General features: G+C 36.9%; 1 protein-coding gene across 1 annotated transcript in view; it reads left to right on the top strand.

The window, feature by feature from the left end:
* Positions 1-1,330: 1,330 nt before the first annotated feature.
* Positions 1,331-21,538, top strand: part of LOC102977352 (pantothenate kinase 3-like) — a 43,067-nt gene continuing 22,859 nt past the window's right edge. Inside the window, 2 exon segments of the mRNA XM_024123151.1 lie at positions 1,331-1,406; positions 1,600-1,894. Coding sequence (XP_023978919.1) covers positions 1,331-1,406; positions 1,600-1,894 — 371 coding nt within the window.

Below are 21,538 nucleotides of genomic sequence, written 5' to 3'. Positions count from 1 at the left end.
CCATTAGCAGTCAGGCAGGGCCAGTTAAAACAGTGCATAAATGTGCAGGGGTGTTAAACTGTATAGAGAAAACTTTGAACAATGAAAGACAGGTGACCTGAAAGAATGGCTAGATAGTCTGACCCTCCTTTTCTCTCACCCTAATAGTTCCAGACACAGTAATTCCATATGTCCTTTCCAGAGATGCATTGTTGCCTACATTCCCTTGTGAATTTGTGTTCAGCATGGTTATTCACAAACTTATAGTTATTTCTCTCCTTCCCCAGAGCAGCCCTCATACTTGTTCCCTCAGTCTTGTTGCCCTAGTAATGCAGCAATCCTCCCACCACGCCCCTCCCCTCCAAAAAAAACCCACAAAAGATTTACCATATAAGCTATACCTCTGGCTCGATTTTCAAGAAAATCGGGATTAAGAGAATTGGTTACAACATTGGTCCTATAAATAAACCCTCAGAATGAGATTTCCGGCTTGCATTCTCACTGATCTCAAGTAATACAGACACATGTTTTTTTGGATAATTAGAGTGAGTAATGATCCCTGTCAGCCACTGTCATCATATTTACTAAGGCTTTCAGAAATGTTTAATTAGGAAGAAGCTCAGATACAAGGTAAAGAGTAGGAAGGTAGCTGCTGCACTTGATTAGTATAGAGGCAATGATAATTATAAGAAACCTTAGGTAAGATGTCTGCTTTTGCCAGATATGGAGACTTTGCGCGCACACGCACACACACACACACACACACACATACACACACACACGCGCGCTCAGGACTAACAGTCCCTAACCTCAAGCATGCTATGAAAAACCTCAGGAATTCTCAGGCCATATTAGAAGCAATTCTTAAATATTCCAGCTACAAGGAAGAGTGTGTTGAAAATCAGGTCCACTGAAAGGTTATAAGGTTGTAAATGCTGCAACCAACACTAAACATGCAGCCTTGACGTATCCTGACCCTTATAAGGAAAAGTGGGACCCTGACACTTATGGGGACATTTGTGTGAATGGGAATAAAATATATCAAACATCCTTACTTTCCTGAATCCTGCTGGACATAAGTAGCCCTTTTCTCTTTTGCTAAGAATGGCCTCATGCTATGATCTGGTCTATAGCAAGTGCCTCACAACGTGATGCTGTTCTCCTCCATACTTACTGCCACTGTACGTTAGCCCCCAGATTTAAAAGGGTCAGATCTCAGCCAGACCGAGTGAGGAAGTACAAGCCCTGCTCAGAAAAAGAAAATAGCCTACAAACCAAGAAATTTCAGAAGCTAGTTAATAAATAGTGGCAGGCAAAAGGGGGTGTGGAAATTTTAGCCTGAGGGAGTAGGATGGTAAATAAGGGCGTTGAGGTTCAAGCTGCTGTACAACTAGTGACATATAACAGGATATCTGATGGTACCCTAGGTATCCAGGGATGATAGGGATGCTGTACAATGTCTGTGGAATGCTCCAGCAGAAGTGGAAGACTCCAAGTTTCTGCATCAAAGCCAGACATTACAAACGTGTGTTTTCTAAGGAATAGAGAGTCACGCTTTATATGTGACTGTGTGTGGCATATGTGATTATATGTGGCAATTCTTGCATTGCCTTTCACTAGCATCAGACTTATTAAAAGACTTCTGCAGCCAATCCTTGCAGCCACTTCTGAAGGCACAGCAGTTGGCCTCTGCTGTCGCCGGTGTGATGTCAGGAGGCACGCCGGCCCTCGGACAGCCTGTCCTCATCCGCTTCAGCATGGCCAGACGGCTAGGAGGGCAGCAAGGACCTGTCCTCACACTGCCCACTGCGAATCTCACCGACATCCAAGGCCTGGTAGCAGCAGCTGCGGCTGGAGGCATTATGACTCTGCCACCGCAAACTCTACGAGATAACCCACTGTGTTCCTGTGTCAGGTAGGGCTCTATCAACTGGCCCAAGTTCTTTAAAGTGGACAAGTGCCCTGAGTGTTGAAGGTGGTTCAGAGTTGCCTCCACCATAAAGGCTATGGAAGGCTTATGTAAGAAAAATTAAAAATAAAAAGAAATAAAATTACAATGTCCCCACAAAACCTTATATTCTTTCTTTTTTTTGCTTTATTTTTTTTCATAGCACTTCTATTCATCTGACACTATTTTTACTTATTCATTTAACTTATTAACTGTCTTTTACCACTAGATTGCATGTTAAATATGGCAGGAATTCCTGTCTCTCTCTTTAAAAAATTTTTTCAACTTTACCTCAATAATCTTGAAGATAGTTCACTGCATAGGTGCTCCTAAATTAACACTGTTTGAAATAACTTATAAATTAATAAGTTGAATCAGATTTTCACTCACTTAAGTAAAACTATTCCAGCTCTGGCATCACCAAGGCAGAAATTCAATGAAGACTTTTACATCTTTCTTCACTGCATCAAAGTCAAAACTCATTATCAGAGAACCACGTTTTTGTTACCAAAACACTGTTTCATCATTTCCATGACACCATATTCTTCTGGAATTCTTCCTTTTATTTACTAAAAATCTGCAAGTATCATGCCCAAAAGGCCCCAATCTAGGCCCTCATCTTCATCTCTTTCTACAAGTGTTTATTTTAGCTAGCCGCATCGAGTCCATATGCTAACCACCAAACACACATCTGCAGTCTAGACCTGTTTTCTGCAGTCTAGACTCCACACTTCTGTATTCAAATGTTTACTAAACATTCCTTTGGTCCCACAAAGACATGTCAAAGGCTCCTATCCAATGTGGACAGGAGAGTCTAGATAGGACAGTGTCTTGCTGGTTAGATGAAGGGAGTGATTTTACATACTTAGTTCAAAATTTATAAAGCAATGAAGTCCTGGAATCAATGTGGGCATTTTATTCTTATACTATGTTAAGATAATGTTCATGGAAAATAAAAAGCTTGTGGTGTCCTGGAGTCAAGTGGGTTTAACACCATTCTGATAAGGGAGTAAAAAATCATCCCTTTCTCTAAACACACTTTCCTCTCTAACACGTAGAATTAGAGAACATTTTACCATTCTCACTCTTGGAATACTCACTGTTAATAGAGAGTGAGAGAAAGGAAGGAAGGTTAGGTTCAATTAATCTATTCCCTGTGAGGCATATACTTTTTTTGAAACTGCCAGTTAAGGTGATTTTCCTTTTTGGCTCTCAGGTCTCCTACCTTGGCCTTACCTTTCTGGGTTAAATGACTATCAGTTCTTTGGAAACAACCTGTCAGGTTATGAAGTGAACTACTAACTCAGGCAGCTTGCTAGTGGAAGTCTCCTACTACTAGACTCATTTAGAGGAGAAATTAACAGCATTCCTTAATGTAAAGGAAGAAGTGTTACAGAAAAAGAAAAAATATACTGAAATACAATAAAACAACTTATAAATTAGAAAATATGTTAGATATTATAGCCTATCTCCCACTTCTCAGTTTTGGATGAGATGACTGAAATGTAATTGGTAAATGACTTTCTTTAGGTCACATTGCTAGATAAGTAGAATTTCAACTAAATTTTCTTGATTTTTTTCTTTTAATGAAGTGATTTTTCAGAAAACTAATATTTTGGTACTGTGAGGAAAGAACTCACCTCTACCCAAACATGTGAAGGCTGGGGTTATACTAACAGTAATACTAATTAAGTACTCTGTGCCAGGCTTTGTGCTACACACTCTCTTTGACCTCATTTAGTTCTTGTAAAACAAAATATACTCATATTATTCTATCAGAGATGAGAAAAAAGAGACACTAAGAAATGAAATAACTTTTTAACAGTTGTACAGCAGTTAATGACTGAGACATATCCTGGAAGTAGGGAGACAGTCTAAAATGGGCAGGTCACATGAGCACTATGGTCAGTGGGGCTGTCCTGTTGGTTATTGGGATTCCAAGGGGAGATGCAGACACTTTAATACCTTCACCCTATAAAGTGAATCATAAACATCTACAACGCAGACATTTCCTTTAGGGATAATTAAGGGTTGTATCAACCCATACTGTCTGCCCAAGACTATAAGCAATACTTCCAGAGGGGAAATGACAGGTTTAGAAGAAATATGTGTATGTGTATGTGTGTGTGTCTTGGACCTAGCAGGAAGTACCCAGCTTTTTTCTACCCATCTCTGGTGAGTTTTTCTTTTTCCATATTAAGAGATGTCTGGAAGTACTGCCGTGTTTCCTCTTTACCCTCCTTGACCCAACATGTCAGGCCATGTAGAGCCTATAAAACAGAACCAATCTCCTTCTACTCCAAGGTGAGTCAGGAGAAGCAGTCATTAAAATAACACCTCTCTCTCCTCATTTTAAATCCCCTGAACTGAAGCCTGACCACTGAAAAGTAAAAATCTGAGATTGAAATTTTGAACCAGATCCTAGATGATACCAACTGAGATACTTACTGTAACCAAGTGTAATCAGAAGATTGTAAAATCTGTTCAAGGTGATAGTGAAACATTGTTTATCATATTGCGATTCACAAGATGTTACTGAGCGGTAAAGAGATATGGTGCTGGAGTTAGAATGTAAATAAACATATTGTTTTATTTTTTATATGTTGGTCAAAGTAAGATATTAAAATGATAAAAATTAGTACAAGGTATTAATAATAAGATAGAGTTATGCCCATACTTCTGCATACATAGAACTCTCCAGAGGCCATTGAGTACACTGGTTTATCTTCTGCAACGCTGGTGGTTACTTTAATGATTTTACACATAATGTATGTGTGTTTGCATGTATAATATATGTGTATATTTATACATATATGTGTGCATCTGTGTGTTTGTGTAATGTGTCAGCACCTTTAATGAAAAGATATATACATTTTAATGGGAGCCACAGTGTAGGAGACAAGCAACTTAAAAATATTAAAATACTGTTTATGTATGTCTTGATTTAGTTTCATTTTGTATCCTTTTTTTTGCGGCACGCGGGCCTCTCACTGTTGTGGCCTCTCCCGTTGCGGAGCACAGGCTCCGGATGCACAGGCTCAGTGGCCATGGCTCACGGGCCCAGCCGCTCCGCGGCACGTGGGATCTTCCCGGACCAGGGCACGAACCCGTGTCCCCTGCATCGGCAGGCGGATTCTCAACCACTGCGCCACCAGGGAAGCCCTATTTTCATTTTGAAACTCCTGGATTGAGTCTCTGTCTCTTACTTTATACACATATTTTAAGTTATTTTATTATTTTTAAATATCTTTAAATATTTTAACAAATCTGTTTTCCAACATATCTATTATTTATATTTTAATCTGGGAAATCATGTTTTAATATTTCCAAAGCTATCTCTTCTTACATTATTCCACCTTCATATAATTATTTTCACTATGCATATAAGATTATTATGAATTCTTTCTAATATTTGAAGTTTTCTAATTAAAAAAACTATTTGTCTTGTTACTCATCACATATCTACTTTTTATTTTAATTCAATATTTTTTCTTTTATAATACTGGTATTTTGCCTTTAATTTCTGGATCTTTCAAATAGCTGATAGATGTTTTGTCTTTCCATGGCTCTTACTTGAGATAAGTACTGGCACCTACTAAGTAGTAAACAAAGAGTCCCTTAACATTATTTTTTTCTTATAATAACAAGAAAAGCTTGGTTACACAAAGACTTTTCTTTACAGTGAGCATGAGAGGAACTAACCCATGTATTAGGGGTTTTACACAAATGTCAGAATAAGGAATCCTATTCTTAAGTCAGCTTCATCCACCCTTACTGCTCATTCTTGCCCTGGAGAGATTATATAACACCATCAGAAAAGAACCCTACTGTTTTTTTTCCTTGTGGTAGGCAATTTCCTAGCTGCCCTGCAATCTCTAAATAAAGGCAGGGGTGGGAAGTGTGAATGCATAATATACCGTTATGTAAATGACATTAAAGTCTTCAGTTAGAACTTCTGATTGCTGCTTGCACCTCTCACTCCTTCCCTCTGATATACCTGCTGCCTCCAAGTCCAGGGTCCCTCTGGTTCCAAAAGCAGCTCAGCTTGTTCTTCTCTGCATCCTCCTCCATATGTATATAGGCTGTGACTCTCTCTGGTTTGCTTCATGAATAAATAGGCTACCATCCATTTTTCAAATTCTAGAAGTTGATTAAAATTTCTCATACATTGAGATGCTCCTTTAACTACAAAATCATGCTTATTAATTACTGTTCTATTGATTTAATATGATTGGGAAATAAGAATGATATGAAAGCATGAGCTTAAACTTTCATTTTACTCTGAAAGTCACTCTAAGGATATTTATGGCCTCTAAATTTCTATCTTTAAATTTCTATCTATTGCAGTTTCCAATCCCAGACTGTAGAGTCCCGGAAAGAGCATCTCTCTAAATCTCACAAAAAAAAGGAATAGTAGTAGTAGTAGCAGTAGTAGTAGTAGTAGTAGTTAGATGGGCTAACTTCAAAATTACAACATTTTTGAACCCAATGAGGTAAAAATGTCACAGAACGACCAACTAGTACGAGATCGTTGAGAGACGATGTATGCATTGAAAGGAGAAAGGTAGGGACTCAGTCATTTGGGGAAGATGCAAAGCTAAGAGTTTAATTAGAATAGTTGTAAATTGATGAAAGCTGAGCATGCTCACAGAAAAAACTGGAAAAAATCCCAGGAGCCATTCATGTGATGGATCCAGACCTGGGCCAGGAGAAAGCGGCTGTGCAGGAAAGGCAAGAAACCACTCAGACCCTCTTTCCTATTCACTACTGAACAAAACCTTTACTCTCAGGGAATGAAAGGTAACTAAGAACTGCAGTCCCTAGGGCATTGGTGAGTCATTACAACTGATGGAATATATCAGGATTAAAAAACAAACAAAAACTATTTCTTAGAAAGTAGTTGGATTACACGTTGGGCCCACAACTACAGTCAGACAAGGGGCAGCAGGACTAAAGTAGCTATAATCTCAGATCCAGGGACATGATTCCAGGTTAATACTGAGACTTAATTAGAACATCAGAGAATGCACCTCTAAGACCACACCCACACCATTAAGTACAGAAGCTTCAAGTAACAAGTAAGCAGAATACTGTCAGGAGAGGAAAGAGAGAAGAAAAAGAGCATGCAGAGATTCTGAGGCACGCCACAAGGGGAAGACCTAAAACTCAGCAATGGAGAGACATTGCTCTAGAAAACCAACCTCACTCCTCGCCCCAAATACAAAGTACTTCTATAGGAATTTGAAGCCTGTAAGTACAATGATGATAACTAAAGCAACAACACTACAAAAGCAGCACAACTCAACTATACTGACTCACACCTTTGCATTAAAGGCCTAGTGGAGAGGTGTGCCCACTTCCAAGCATACATGTTATTTACCTCAGTCTCTTCTTTCCTACATATGATGTCAGCATTAAAATACAATATAATATATATGTGAAGGCAAGAATAAATGCACTAAGAATAGACAAAGCAATAATCTGAGCCAGACTCAGACATGACACAGATGTTAGAACTGTCTGACAAGGAATTTTACATCACTATAATAAATTACATTAATAAGTATGCCATGTGGGAGGGGAGAACTGGCAGGGAGAAATGTTATGGCAAAGCCAGGAGTGAGACATTCTTGACACTTCTCTTCCCTGGTATGTCATGATTCATGGAATGAAAAGAAATATGACCCTGGATTAGCTCCCTCCTTGGATTTTCCTTCCACCAAGTTCTCCCAACCTAGCACCAGCTGCCCATTCTGAGGCCAGGGCAGCCTCTTCAATCATTATTAGCCTAACCTGGCTTGTCAGGAAACCAACCCCATCCCTTCAGATCAGGCCTGGCTACTCTATTTTGTACCAAGTATTGAAGTATACTGTCAAGTTCTTGGCAGCCTTAATAGCTCCTACTCTAAGTTCCCATCCTTTCCCTGCAGAGGCCAAACCACCTCTTTGTAGCTACAGTGCACAACTTACAGTGGCACAGTAAGATGCACTTGAGAGCCTTTGAACCTAGCTGGCTCAGGAAAGCAGTAGGGGTGGACAGAGCTGTCTTATGTGCTACCTCCATCTGTCCCTATTCCTTCCATACCTCATCCTACTCCCATCAGAAAGTAAAAATCATCAGAATGTTCTTTATTGTCCATTGCTTTGTGTTTTAATAAGGAATTTGCAGTTAAGAAAAAGACTCAAATTAAAAAGATGAACATGTGAGATCAAATGGGTGATTTCAGCAGAGGGATGGAAACTGTAAGAAAGAATAAAACAGAAATGGTAGAAATAAAACCACAGCAACTGAGATGAAGAATGTCTTTGATAAGCTCATCAAAAATTTGATGCAGCCAAGGAAAGAATCAGTGAATTAAAGAGAGGTAAATAGAAATTATACAAATTGAAACACAAAGAGAAATAAAACAGCTATAATCAAGAAAATTCAAGAGCTGTAGAATGGTATTATATGTTCTAACTTAAGTGTAACTGGGATCCTAGAAAGAGAAAAATGACTAAATGAGAAGAAATATTTATTTTTTAAATCACAGAGAATTTTCCAAGATTAACGACAGACAATATAGCACACATCCAAGAAGCTCGGAGAAACAAAGCAGGAACGAACAAACAAATATCTTAAGCATATCCTATTCAAATGCTGAAATACAAAGACAATGAGAAAAACTTAAAGGTAGGCAGAGAAAAATAAATACAAACAGGGTAAGAAAGATAAAAATGTCAAAAATTATGCAAGCCAGACATAATAAAGGGACATTTCTAGATGCTTAAAGAAAACAATTCAATGTTCCTACCTAGAAATATATACTCCGGGAAAGTATCTTTTCAAGATGAAACGGCAATAAGCCTTCCTCAGAGAAACAAAAACTCAGAGAATTCACTGTTAACAGACTTTCTCCACAAAACTGTTAAAAATGTTCTTCAAGCAAAAATAATGTGATGTCAGACTGATATGTGAATCTACAAAAAATGAAGAGCTCTGGAATGGAATAAATGATGGACAGAAAATTACCTGTCTTTCTTTTAAATATTATTAAATATAACTGTTTGTATATTTACAGGACAGGTAAAAGTAAGGGCCATGAGAAAAACATCAAAGGGATGGGAAAAAGGATTAGTAAGATACTACAGTAGATTTTTTTCACTAAATATGAAACAGTAAAATATTAATTAAGGGTAGATTCTGATTATATGAAGATGTATATTATAAATGCTCATTCCTTTCTGTGACTGGCTTATTTCACTTAGCATACTGTTCTCAAGGTCCATCCATGTTGTCACATATTGCAGAATCTCTTTCTTCATTAAAGCTGAGTGGTATTGTATTGTGTATATATGTCACATTTTCCTTATCCTTTTATCTACTGATGGGCATTTAAGTTGTTTGAAAATCTTGGTTTTTCTGAATAATGCTGCAATGAACATGGGAGTACAAATATTTCTTTGAGACCCTTATTCCAATTACATGAGTTATCTAAAAAAGTCCAATTCATAGAATCAAACAGTGGAATGGTAGTTGCCAGGGGCTGAGGAGAGGAGGAAATGATGAGTAACTAGTCACCAGGCCTAAAGTTTCAGTTAATAAAGAGAAATAAGCTCTAGAGATCTGCTGTGCAACACTGTACCCAGAGTCAACAATAATGTACTGTGCACTTAAAATGGTGTTAAGAGGTCTGACCTTATGTTAACTGTTCTTAACACAATAAAACAAAGTGTAAAAAAGTAAAAAGTCCAACACTTCATATAAAACACTGAGATGACCAGATGTGATTAAAGAAAACCCATTAAAAAAAAACTTACTTTAAATTTGAAATTAAAGATAAAAGAGGGAAAAGATATACCATGCAAACACAAATTAATAAAACTGTAATAGCAATATTAATATCAAAAATTGGAATTCATCACAAGCAATATTATCAGGGATAAGGAGGAATATTACATAATGATAAAGGAAATTACATCTCTAAGAGAACATGTAAATCCTAAATATGTATGCATCTGAAAATCAAAATTCATGAAGTAAAAAGCTGTTAGAAATGAGAGGAGAAACAGTCAAATCCACAATCACATGTGGAAATGTTAACATCATCCTTTCAGTAATCAACAGAATAGGCAGAAAATCAGAAACAACAGAGAAAAACTGAATACCATCACCCAGTAAGTAGTCCCAATAGGCTGTTACAAAATATTTCTTCCCCAAGCAGCATAATATACTTTCTTTTAAGGTGAACATAAAATACAGAACATTCACTAAGAAACATCATATTCCAGGCCATTAAAAAAAACAAACTGAAATGTAAAGTAAATCAAGCAAAGTGTGTTTTGACACAGAACAGAAGCAAGAAATTAATAATAAATACGTATCTGGAAATGTATCTAAATATCCAAAAATTGCCAACATACTTCCAAACAACCCTTAGTACAAAGAGCAATTTCAAGGGACATTTCAAGACATATTTAAACTGAAGAAAAATGAAAATACAACATATTAAAATTTGTGGGATGCTGCTAAATACTTGTTTTGTGTGTGCGTATGGCGCATGCATGTGCAGGGTTTAATCATACAAATACAAATACTTGTCTTACTGCTCACTACTTTAAGAATTATTTGATCTTTTAATAGTGTAGCATTAATAGATGGTTGATACTCAAGATAAAACACAAATGCACATGTGTGTGTGCTCTGAGGACTAAATTATGACTGATAAAGGCTTTTCAACTTTTTCCATGCACTTGCAAGATAAAACCTTGATAGCATTAATTCAGCACTTCTCTGGACCATATATATAATCTCTTACTCTTCAATTACTAGAGTAAATCACATATATGATATATAATTGTACATAAATTATTTATATGTGATTACAAATAAAATTTTGTATTCGTATATATATTCAAGATGAACATGAAAATTTGCCTTGATACATATTAAATACAGAGAAATAGGATTCTTGAAGCATTTAGTATTTAATCCATTCATCCAACAAATACTTCTTGACCACACAATTTCCAAGCAATTCTCTAAGCCCCGAAGATACAGCAGTAAACAGAGCAGTAATTTTATTTTTAATTTCGTAAAGCTCTACATTTTAAAGGGGGAGAGTAAAAATTAAAAAGGATTTGATATAGTAAATTTAAAAGTGATAAATACTTTAAAAAGTATGAAAACGGTATAAGGATTACAGTGGTGCGCCAGAGATTGTTTTTGTAATTTTATTTAGAGTGGTTAGAAAAAGCCTCACTGAGAAAGGGACTTTTGAACAAAGACAAGGAAAGTCAGGGGCCAAGCTGTGTGGACATTTGAAGGCAAGCACTGCCTACAGCCAGAGGAACTGCCCGTTTAAAGGCCCTGAGCCAGGAGTGTGTGAAGCATTTCCTAGGAAGATCTGGGATGTTCCAGGAGAGTGGAAAGTAGGGAAGTGCTGAGTGAGGACACATGATACTGCAGAGTTAAGGGTTTCAGGGGAGGGAGCTAATAGTATAAGGCCTTTAGGCTTTGTAGGTTCTCAAAAAATCTGGAACATTCTCTTCAGCCCTAAAAAAGTAAGATCAAGAAGAAATATACAGATGCCAAAAATGCTCTTTCAAAGGGAATGTTACATAACCAGCCTTCATTTACATATTAATGCTAAGGAGTAGTTGCTGAGTGGTTACTGATAAATTATACTCAAAGGGGTAGAACAAAAGCAGGTAGATTTGAATTGACAGCAAAAGCATAAATATGTTTGTTGACAGGGCTATTACAATTAAAATGGGGAAAAAAGGAGATTTTTAAATTTCCCTCTTTAGAAGTATTATGGCAATCTTTAAATAAGACAAAAGGACACATTTGTAAAGTTGTTTTCATGAAACTCAAGGATTCTATCATTAATTTTATTAAAAATATTTGTTTTCAGGCTTGAAATTCTCATGATGAATTAATAATGGATAGAATATTTTTTCTCCAGTATGGAATAAACTGTGATTAGAATTTATCAGGCATGGACTTTGATATGGAAACTCCGGAACAAGTATGAACTAGGAATTAATGAGGTTAGAAAAAATTGGTTTAATTATCCCTCAAATATCATGCAAAGATATTTAATTTTGATGGTAAAATTACAACATATCTTATAAAATAAATAGCAGGTGAAACAATTACTAGTCCAATAAAAGGTCAGGGAAAAAAGAAGCATTTAGTAGTGAGAGGTGTGAGGATTTTCCCTCTGGCTTGAAACCAGAGTGAGACTTCTAAAATGCAAATCAACCTTGTCTTTGCTTTAAACATTTTCAAAACTTCCCTCTGCCCTTAAAATAAAATAAAATTGCTTAATACGGTTGTATAAAAGTTCTAGAGCCTGTTTCTCTTGCTTGTCTTATTTTTTCTCCAGCCCTCTCACCTCCTCCCATATTCTAAGCTACAGATATATTGAAAACTTCTCAGCAGCAAGCATAAAGTGTCTTCTCTACCCTGTGGATTCTCAAACAAGCATTCTTCCTCTGTTTCAAACAATCTTGGCCTTTCTACTTCAGTTATCAGGTTAAATATAATCTTTCCTGACCATCTCTTGACTGGTGTCGCTAGAGAATATTTTTAGATATAATCTGGGAAGCTTTTTTTCTTCCTGTCTAACCACATTTTCTTTTTTCTCTGTCTCCATAATTCTTGGAATAGCAGGTCTCATGCCTTTCTGCCTCAGGGGAGTTGTCTGCCAGGGGAAAAAATAAGTAGTACAAGTCAGCAGGACTTCCAAGCTTTTGTCTTCAAAATCTTAAAATCATTGAGGAAGGATGGGTTTTCAGTAAAAAGGTCTATATGAGTAAGTATAGAAGGAGGAGAGTAAGCCCTGCCAATAATTATGTAAAAAATTACACCAGGAAGGGAGAAGCACGAAAGTAGTGTTGGATCCCTAGCCCTCAGCACTGAGATGCTGTTCTCTGCCACTGCCCAAGTAAGATCAACACCGGAGGTGGCTTATGCCCTGCAATATCTTTGGGCTTCAGAACATTCAAGAATTGTAATAGTGCTCATTACAGATACTCAAGACATGTTCTTTGGGGGAATGACTCTACCAGAGTATAAACCCAGAGCAGAATACCCGTAGAATTAATGAGACAACATTTCCTAAGGGCCTGGAAGCATTGAGGGCTTGTAGGAAAACTTTAATTATAGAAAATAGTGACATTCTTACACACGTGTATTTGGAGACAGAGCAATACTGCTATAGTAGTATATCGTCTCATAACAACCTATTACTATTATGATAGAATTCACCACATTTTATGTCTATTGCTTAATTGTGTTTGTTTTCTACTAGAAAGGGGACTGTTCCCAAGTCTATGTCGCTTTACATTTTATACCCAAATGTCTAACATTAAATGGCAATTAAAGATATTACGCTTAAAGAACTGGATACGAGACTATGAATTATAAGTTTTGCCCCCTGGAATGATTTTCATTCAATTAACATTATTGTTACTAGAGATTTTAAAAACCATCTGATTCAGAGTTTTTTTATCTTCCATCTAATAATCTCTTCGCTCTCTGTAGCCCATTCCCCTCCTTTTTAAAACTGCAGCCACATACTCTGATGGCAATGGCCTTGTAAAACACTTCAAGTAGTACATACATATTATTTACTCTCATCTAGAGTAAAGGAAAATATTCTCTCTGATCAGATTTTAAACCTATTAGGAAATAAACAGGCATATGAAGATCAATTTACGAAGATGACACATATCTGTGGGTAAGTGGGCTTAATAAAACACTAACTCCACTGTGGGATTCCCACTTCTACCCTATAAACTTTCAAATGAGAAGTGGAGAGATATCTGTGTTGCCTGCAATCAGATAACTGATCAGATAAAGAGAAAGTTATTGAGCCAGGAATTTCTAGTTCATTATTCCCCAATTTACCAGTCAAATATATTGGACAACAGGTTCATCTTACAGGCAGCAGGTGGAATTTGTCCTCACTGTGTGTACATAAGAATGACACTTTTAAGATAGGTGTTAGCAACTCTGGAGAAAATCCCAGAGACAATAGTGGTGTGCTATCTTAAATATGGCAACCCAATTCTCTTGACGTTCCAGAATATGAAATTTTATGGAGAAAGATGAATACCGATGGCTCTGAGTGAAAAGAAAGTTTGGACATACCTTAGTCCATTTATTTCATTTATATTTTACTTCCTTATGCATACAAAAGAATGGTACATAATAAACATCTGGGTCTAAAGAAACTTGAATGCGTTCTTCCCATAGCGTAAAACAAAATGCAATGTGGTCAGATATTTTTTCCGTAACTGCATCTGTAATGTTTTCTATTAATTAGGGTCTCATAAAATAATGGAATACCTTTCAGCTAATGGCATCTTGTGTTAGAGGAAACAGGACAGTTCATTAAAATATACTTGTAATTAACTAGTCAATATCAAGTGGGAATAGTACTTATTTAGTATTTCAGAGAAAACCAAACTCCAGACTCTTTTGAACAATTGGCTATGGACAGTAATTTAATTCAGATCATTGAAGTTAACAAGACAATAAAGAAAATTCTATTTCAACCAAGATTCATAAGAAACATGTTGGGCATTTGGCTGTTAACAATGTAATAGCTATTAATTTCCTTCTACATAAATTCTGCCTTCCAAAACTTAGTTCTGTCTTCCAGAAAGAGAAAGTGTCAGGATCCATTTTATTTTCATTGCCTTTTTGCTGTGAAAAAATAAGCTTTTATTAGACTAGGCAGGCTTGTAGCAGTAATCTTGGCTATTGCATCCAAATTCTCTTATAGATCCCTTTCTTACCATAAAAGATTTACATGTTCTCTTCTCTGACTAATCTGATTTCAGACCCTGGCTTCATTTTCCTTAATTATTATTATTTTTATTTTTGCAATACGTGGGCCTCTCACTGTTGTGGCCTCTCCCGTTGCGGAGCACAGGCTCCGGACGCACAGGCTCAGCGGCCATGGCTCACGGGCCCAGCCGCTCCGCGGCATGTGGGATCTTCCCGGACCGGGGCACGAACCTGCGTCCCCTGCATCGGCAGGCAGACTCTCATCCACTGCGCCACCAGGGAAGCCCCATTTTCCTTAATTCTTGATCTTCGATGTACACATCTTGACCTTAAGCTGTCTTCTGTGGCTCCCAGCTCTCTTTCTCTCACGTTTCAATTTTACTTTTATGTGCATGTAATAGATTCTGTATTTTCTACCACAGATCCTCCTTTTTATTACGACTCAGCCCTACACTTGGGTAAAAATCTTTCACTGAGATCCTGGAGCCCACAGCTCTAGGAGAGAGTCTTCTGTCTTCCTGGCAGACAGTGCAGTTAACAGGGCATGACCCACCAGTGCTTTTGCTTTAATAAATCTCCTCCAATCTAGTAGTATGAAACACTACCTCAACAAACTTGCCTAGTTTCCAGCCAGCTTAATTTTTACAAGTAGAATAAAGCTTTTAAAATCTGTTAGAAGACATTCCTAGTTGTGCTCTGTATCTTCTGAAGCTCCAGAATAACAGTATCAATTCAGGTCAGCTCTTAAGTATCTAGTTTAATATATGTTTGTCTTAAAAAAAAAAAAAAAGCAAACCTGAATCTCCTTTTGTATAAGTATTTGACTTACTGGAACAGAAATAACTGCTTCACTTTATGGATATAGAGTCTCAGCTACATCTGCTATCTCTTTCACCTCTTCCTCTGCAATTTCTCATATTAATTCAGACACCAATAATGCCCAGATTAGCAACACACAGTCATGCAGTTTCTACTGTACCTCTTAATTTGTGTCAAGTTAATTTTCAGTATCACAGAACCTACTTTCAATTTTCTTTACTCCCCACTGCCAATCTGTAGGAATTTCTTTAAAGATAAGTTATTATAAACCATTTTTTGTTTTCCTAAACCCATATCTCCAGAAATTTTATGCTAGATTGCCTTATATACTAAAATCCTCCTTTGTGAATCTCCTAAACAGAGCATATGATAACAGCAGATATTGAAATATAATTTTAAGGAGTTTCCTCATATAAAACTAAGTGTATTTTATAAAAAGGGAAATGCTTGCTTACGAAAAGAACAAACATTTTTAGGGAGATCAAACATCCATCTTTCTCTCTGATCATAGTTACAGCAGCATTGTTCTTATTTTCTTACTATGTATTTAAGTCATATCAGTCAACCACATACAAACTAATGCATGTTGTCCCTCTGCTTTACCTCTGATTTCAAAATTGCACACAGTTCCTTTCTAAACCAACCTATAACCTATAGGGAAAGGAATTATACAAAAAGAATATATTCCACAGCTTTAACCTGGAATGGTAGCACCAAAATGGCATCAGGCATTTTCCAGAAGCATTTATCCAGTAGTTCAAAACTTACCCACTGCTCTTCAGTGTGACCACTTAGGTGTTATAACAAACTCCTATAGATGTATATATGGTTTCTGGTCTTTCTTTCACTCCCTTATAATACTGTGTCTTCTCTTGCATAATATCACAGTCTTAATTATCCTATCTTTATAATAAGGCTTGAAATATAGAATGACTCGCTCATTCATAATGTTTAAGGACCTTTTCTGGTTTAACCCAAAAAAAATGTAAAACCATCTTGTCAAATCTCGTTAAAAAAGACAAACCTGTTTGTATTTTGAAGATAACTGCATTTTCTTTGTACATTATTTTGGGTACAAATTTCTCTGTCAAACAGCTGTCCTGTATCTCCCTTTGCCTCCTGAAATCTTCATTCAGAAATACTTCATCTACTAGCGTCCAAGACTCTTGCCCGGTCTGAGGGACTGAGCACCAATAACGACTAGCCTACATGAAGCCCTGACTGAAGAATGTCAGCTTTCTGGACAGACAGGGCCATGTGTGACGTCCCAGCGAGCTAGAAGGCTTACATATTTGCAGCCAGTCTTCTCAGCTGGCAAAACTACATCCCAGGTTCTGACTTTAAGACGTGAACACAGATCTGATCACATCCTCCTGTAGGATACTTTAAACTCTCTTACTCTGCACAAGCCAAATTCAGTTAACTTTTTACTGCTTTCTAAACTGGAACAAGATCAGTCATGCTAAACCACTTCAGTCTTGGTTATGCTTCTAACATTTTTAAAAATTCATTTTCTCTCATTTTTTTCTTATTTTGTATTTAATATTTACTGTTACAGTCATGTAATAGAGGGGAGGGCTCACAGTGAGAACGTAATGGGAATTAGCTTCTTCTCAGTCTTCTAAAGCTGAACTTTTAAAATTTTGTTTTAAAATTTTTATTATTTTTAATTGTAGTAAAAATCATAAAATTTACAATCTTAACCATTTTTCAGTGTATGGTTCAGTAGTGTTAAGTTTATTTTCATTGTGAAACAAAGATCTCCAGAACAAAATGAAACTCTAAACCCATTAAGCAACAACTCCTCTTTTTCCCCTCCTACCAGCTCATGGTGACCACCATTCTACTTTCTATTTCTTTGCTTTGACTTCTTCAGATACCTCATTAAAGAGGAATCATGCAGTATTTATCTTCTGTGACTAGCTCACTTCACTAAGCAAAATGTCCTCAAGGTTCATCCATGTTTTAGCATGTCACAGAATTTCCTTAAGATTGCATAATATTTCATCATTCTCACAAACACACACACACACACCCCACATTTTGTTCATCCATTCATCTGTCAATGGACCATTAGCCAAGCCCATAAATAGGTATATAATCACACATCTGGCCATTTCTACATACAAGTGAAGTAAACAACCAACTGCACTGCTCAACATCCTGACCACTGGGAGGGTATCCTTTCACCACTGTCCTTCAGGGGTGTCTCAGAAAGGGGTTGTAATGCTACACCATTACACTTTTGGATGGTGCCTGCATACTGTGCATAATCATCTGTAAACCAGGTCTGAGACTTCTCTTCCTCAGTTACCTGACCATAGGAAACTCCCCATAGGTTATAGGTTCAGGCTTAGAGAGAGAAGGCAGTGTAGCAAGAATGGTGACCATGGACATTTGGGCCCATTCTACATGTACTTTACTTGTGACTGTAGGGTCTGCTCAAACCCAATCTCACATATACCGCCTCCACTGGATGAGGGAGTGCTGCTGTACACAACCAAATGTATGTCTTGGTGGGTCTGATAACACCCAGAACATAATGGGCAACTCAGGTCCCATGGCAACTTGGTAGTCCATGGTTAAACATTCAATCTATACTAAGGCCCAGTAGCAGGCTAAGCAATATTCCTCAAAAGGGAAATAGTTAAAACAATCAATTAAAAAATGGGCAAAGGATCTGAATAGACATTTTTCCAAAAAAGACATACGGATGGCCAACAGGTACATAAAAAGACGCTCAACATCATTAATCATCAGGGAAATACAAGTTAAAACCACAATGAAATGTCACCTCATACCTGTCAGAATGGCTGTTATCAAAAGGAAATGAAATAATGTGTCAGTGAGAATGTGGAAAAAAGGGTACCCTTGTGCACTGTTGGTAGGAATGTAAATTGGTGCAGCCGCTACTGAAAACAGTATGAAAGTTCCTCAAAAAATTAAAATTATAACTACCACATGATCCAGCAATTCTACTTTTATTTATCTGAAGAAAACAAAAACAGTAATTCAAAAAGATACATGCACCCCGTATGTATTGCAGCATTATTTACAATAGTCAAGATATGGAAACAACCTAAGTGTCCATCAATGGATGAATGGATAAAGAAGATGTGATATATACCTAATGGAACACTACTCAGCCATAAAAAAAGAATGAAATCTTGCCATTTGCAACCACATGGATGAGCCTTGAGAGCATTATGCTAAGTGAAATAAGTCAGACAGAGAAAGACAAATACCATATGATATCACTTATATGTGGAATCTAAACAAATAACAATAACAAAAAATAAGTTCACAGATAGAGCAGATTGCTGGTTGCCAGAGGAATGGACTGGAGGGTGGACAAAATGTGTTAAGGGAGTCAAAAGGTACAAACTTCCAGTTATAAAGTAAATAAGTCATGGGGGGCTTCCCTGGTGGTGCAGTGGTTGAGAATCCGCCTGCCGATGCAGGGGACACGGGTTCGTGCCCCGGTCCGGGAAGATCCCACATGCCGCGGAGCGGCTGGGCCCGTGAGGCATGGTTTTTGATTTAGAACTCACGTGTGGGTGAAATAGGTAAAGGGAATTAAAAGGTACAGACTTCCAGTTATAAAAAAAATAAGTCATGGGGATGTACAGCATGGTGACTACAGTTAATAATGCTATAGTTGCTAAGACAGTAAATCTTAAAAGACCTCATCACAAGAAAAAAAACTGAAACTATGTATGGTGATGGATGTTGACTAGACTTGTGACCATTTCACAATGTATACAAATACTGAATCATTATACACTTGACACTAATATAATGTTATATGTCAATTAAACCTCAATTTAAAAATGGGCTGCAGTAGCATTCCTAAATGAGGAATACATTTCCTCCAAAATCCATATAGATATACTAAATGTTGTGTCTCTTTCTTCATTGTAGGTGGGGCCACATGCAACCACATATCCTTCACCTTAGATATATCGATACGCTCCACATCACTGAATCCCTAGAAATTTCACTGAGATAAAAGGCTGTTGAATTTCTTTCAGATTTATCTTCCTTTGACACACAAATACCTCACCAATAAGTCTAGAGTATTTGTCACTTTTCACTATATTGTTGTTTAAGTCCTTCATTTCCTTGCTAATCTTCTATCTGGTTCTTATATCCATTATTGAAAATGGAGTACCAAAGTCTCCTAATATTATTTATTGCTATTTTTCCCTTCAATTCTGTCAAGTTTATTTTATGTATTTAGGAGCTTTGATGTTTGGTGCATAAATATTTATAACTGATACATCTTCTTGGTGAATTGATCCTTTTATCTTTACATAATGTCCTTCTTTATCTCTTGTAACAACAGCTTTTATACTTAAAACTATGAGATTAGTATAGCCACCCCTGCTCTCTTTGGGTTACCATTTGTATGGAATATTTTTTTCCATCCTTTCACTTCAGCCTCTATCATTAGTTCTAAGGTGAGTTTCTTGAAGATAATATACACTTCCTGGTTTCTTTGATCCATTCACCTGAACAATGTCTTTTGACTGGAAAGTTTAATCAATCTACATTTAAACTAATTACTGATATTAAAGAACTTACTATTTCCATTTTATTCATTGTTTTTTGTACATCTTGCACCTTACCTTTTTGTCCTTCCTTTCCTCTCAACGCCTTCCTGTTTTCTTAGTGTTTTTCCAGTAGTGACGTGGTTTGATTGCCTTCTCATTCCCTTTTGTGTAAGCTCTACAGATATTTTCTTTTTGGTTACCCCTTTAGTTATTTAAAAATAAAGCTTCCTATATAGCTCCACCTATCACTTTATGGTATTAATGTCACAAATTCCATCTTTACATACTATATACCAATTAACATAATTTTATGTTTTACTCATTTAAATTCTATACAAGAATTAAAAATGAATTTATGCAACAAATTTACATTAATGTAGGTTACTATATTTGCCCATGAATTTATTTTTATGAGAGAACTTTGTATTTTCATGTGGTTTCACATTGCTCTCTATCATCTTTGTTTTTGCCTTGAAGGACTCCTTTATGTTTCTTACAGGGCAGCTCTAGTGTTAACGAACACCCTCAGCTTTTGTTTATCTTGGAAAGTCTTAATTTTCCCCTCATTTTCGAAGGACATTTTCACCAGATACAATATTCTTGGTTGATAGTTTTTTTTTTTTCCAGTACTTTGAATATATCATATCATTCCTTTCCGCCCTGCAAGATTTTTGCTGAGAAATCTGCTGGGAATCAGATGGAAGCTTCCTTTTATGTGATACATCACCTTTCTCTTGCTGCTTTAAATGCTGTCTCTTCATCTTTGTCTTTTAAAGTCTGATTATAATATGTCTCAATGTAAGTCTCTTTGGATGTATATAATTGGAGTTCCTTGAGCTTCTTGAATTTGTAATGACCACTTCTTTCCTCAGATTTGAAAAGTTTTCAGCCATTATTTCTTCAAATAAATTCTGCCCCCTTTTCTCTCTCTTCTCCTGCTGGGGCTCCAGTAAGGCATATATTGGTCCACTTAACAACATCCCATGAGTCTCAAGTTCTCTTCACTCTGATTCATTTTTTTCTTTTTACTTCTGTGACTTAATGATTTCAAAAGACCTATTTTTCAAATTAACTGATTCTTTCTTCAGGCTGATCAAGTCTGCTGTTAAACCCACTGAGTGAATTTTTCCGTTCATTGTATCTTTCAGCTCCAGAATTTCTGTTTGGTTTTTTTTTTATAGGTCCTACCACTTTGTTGACATTCGCATTTTGTTCATGCATCATTTGCCTCATTTTGTTTGGTTGGCTATTTGTGTTCTCTTTCCACTCATTGAGCATCTTTAAGATAGTTATTTTAAATTTTTGTAAGGCAGCTTTTACATTTGCATTTTTTTTTGTGTGTGTGTGGTATGCGGGCCTCTCTCTGCTGTGGCCCCTCCCGTTGCGGAGCACAGGCTCCGGACGCGCAGGCTCAGCGGCCATGGCTCACGGGCCCAGCCGCTCCGGGGCATGTGGGAT

This window comes from Physeter macrocephalus, chromosome 13 (genome assembly GCF_002837175.3).
Source record: "Physeter macrocephalus isolate SW-GA chromosome 13, ASM283717v5, whole genome shotgun sequence".
NCBI lineage: Eukaryota > Metazoa > Chordata > Mammalia > Artiodactyla > Physeteridae > Physeter > Physeter macrocephalus.
Note: the sequence above shows the minus strand (reverse complement) of the source record. Positions and strands in the feature narration are given on the sequence as shown.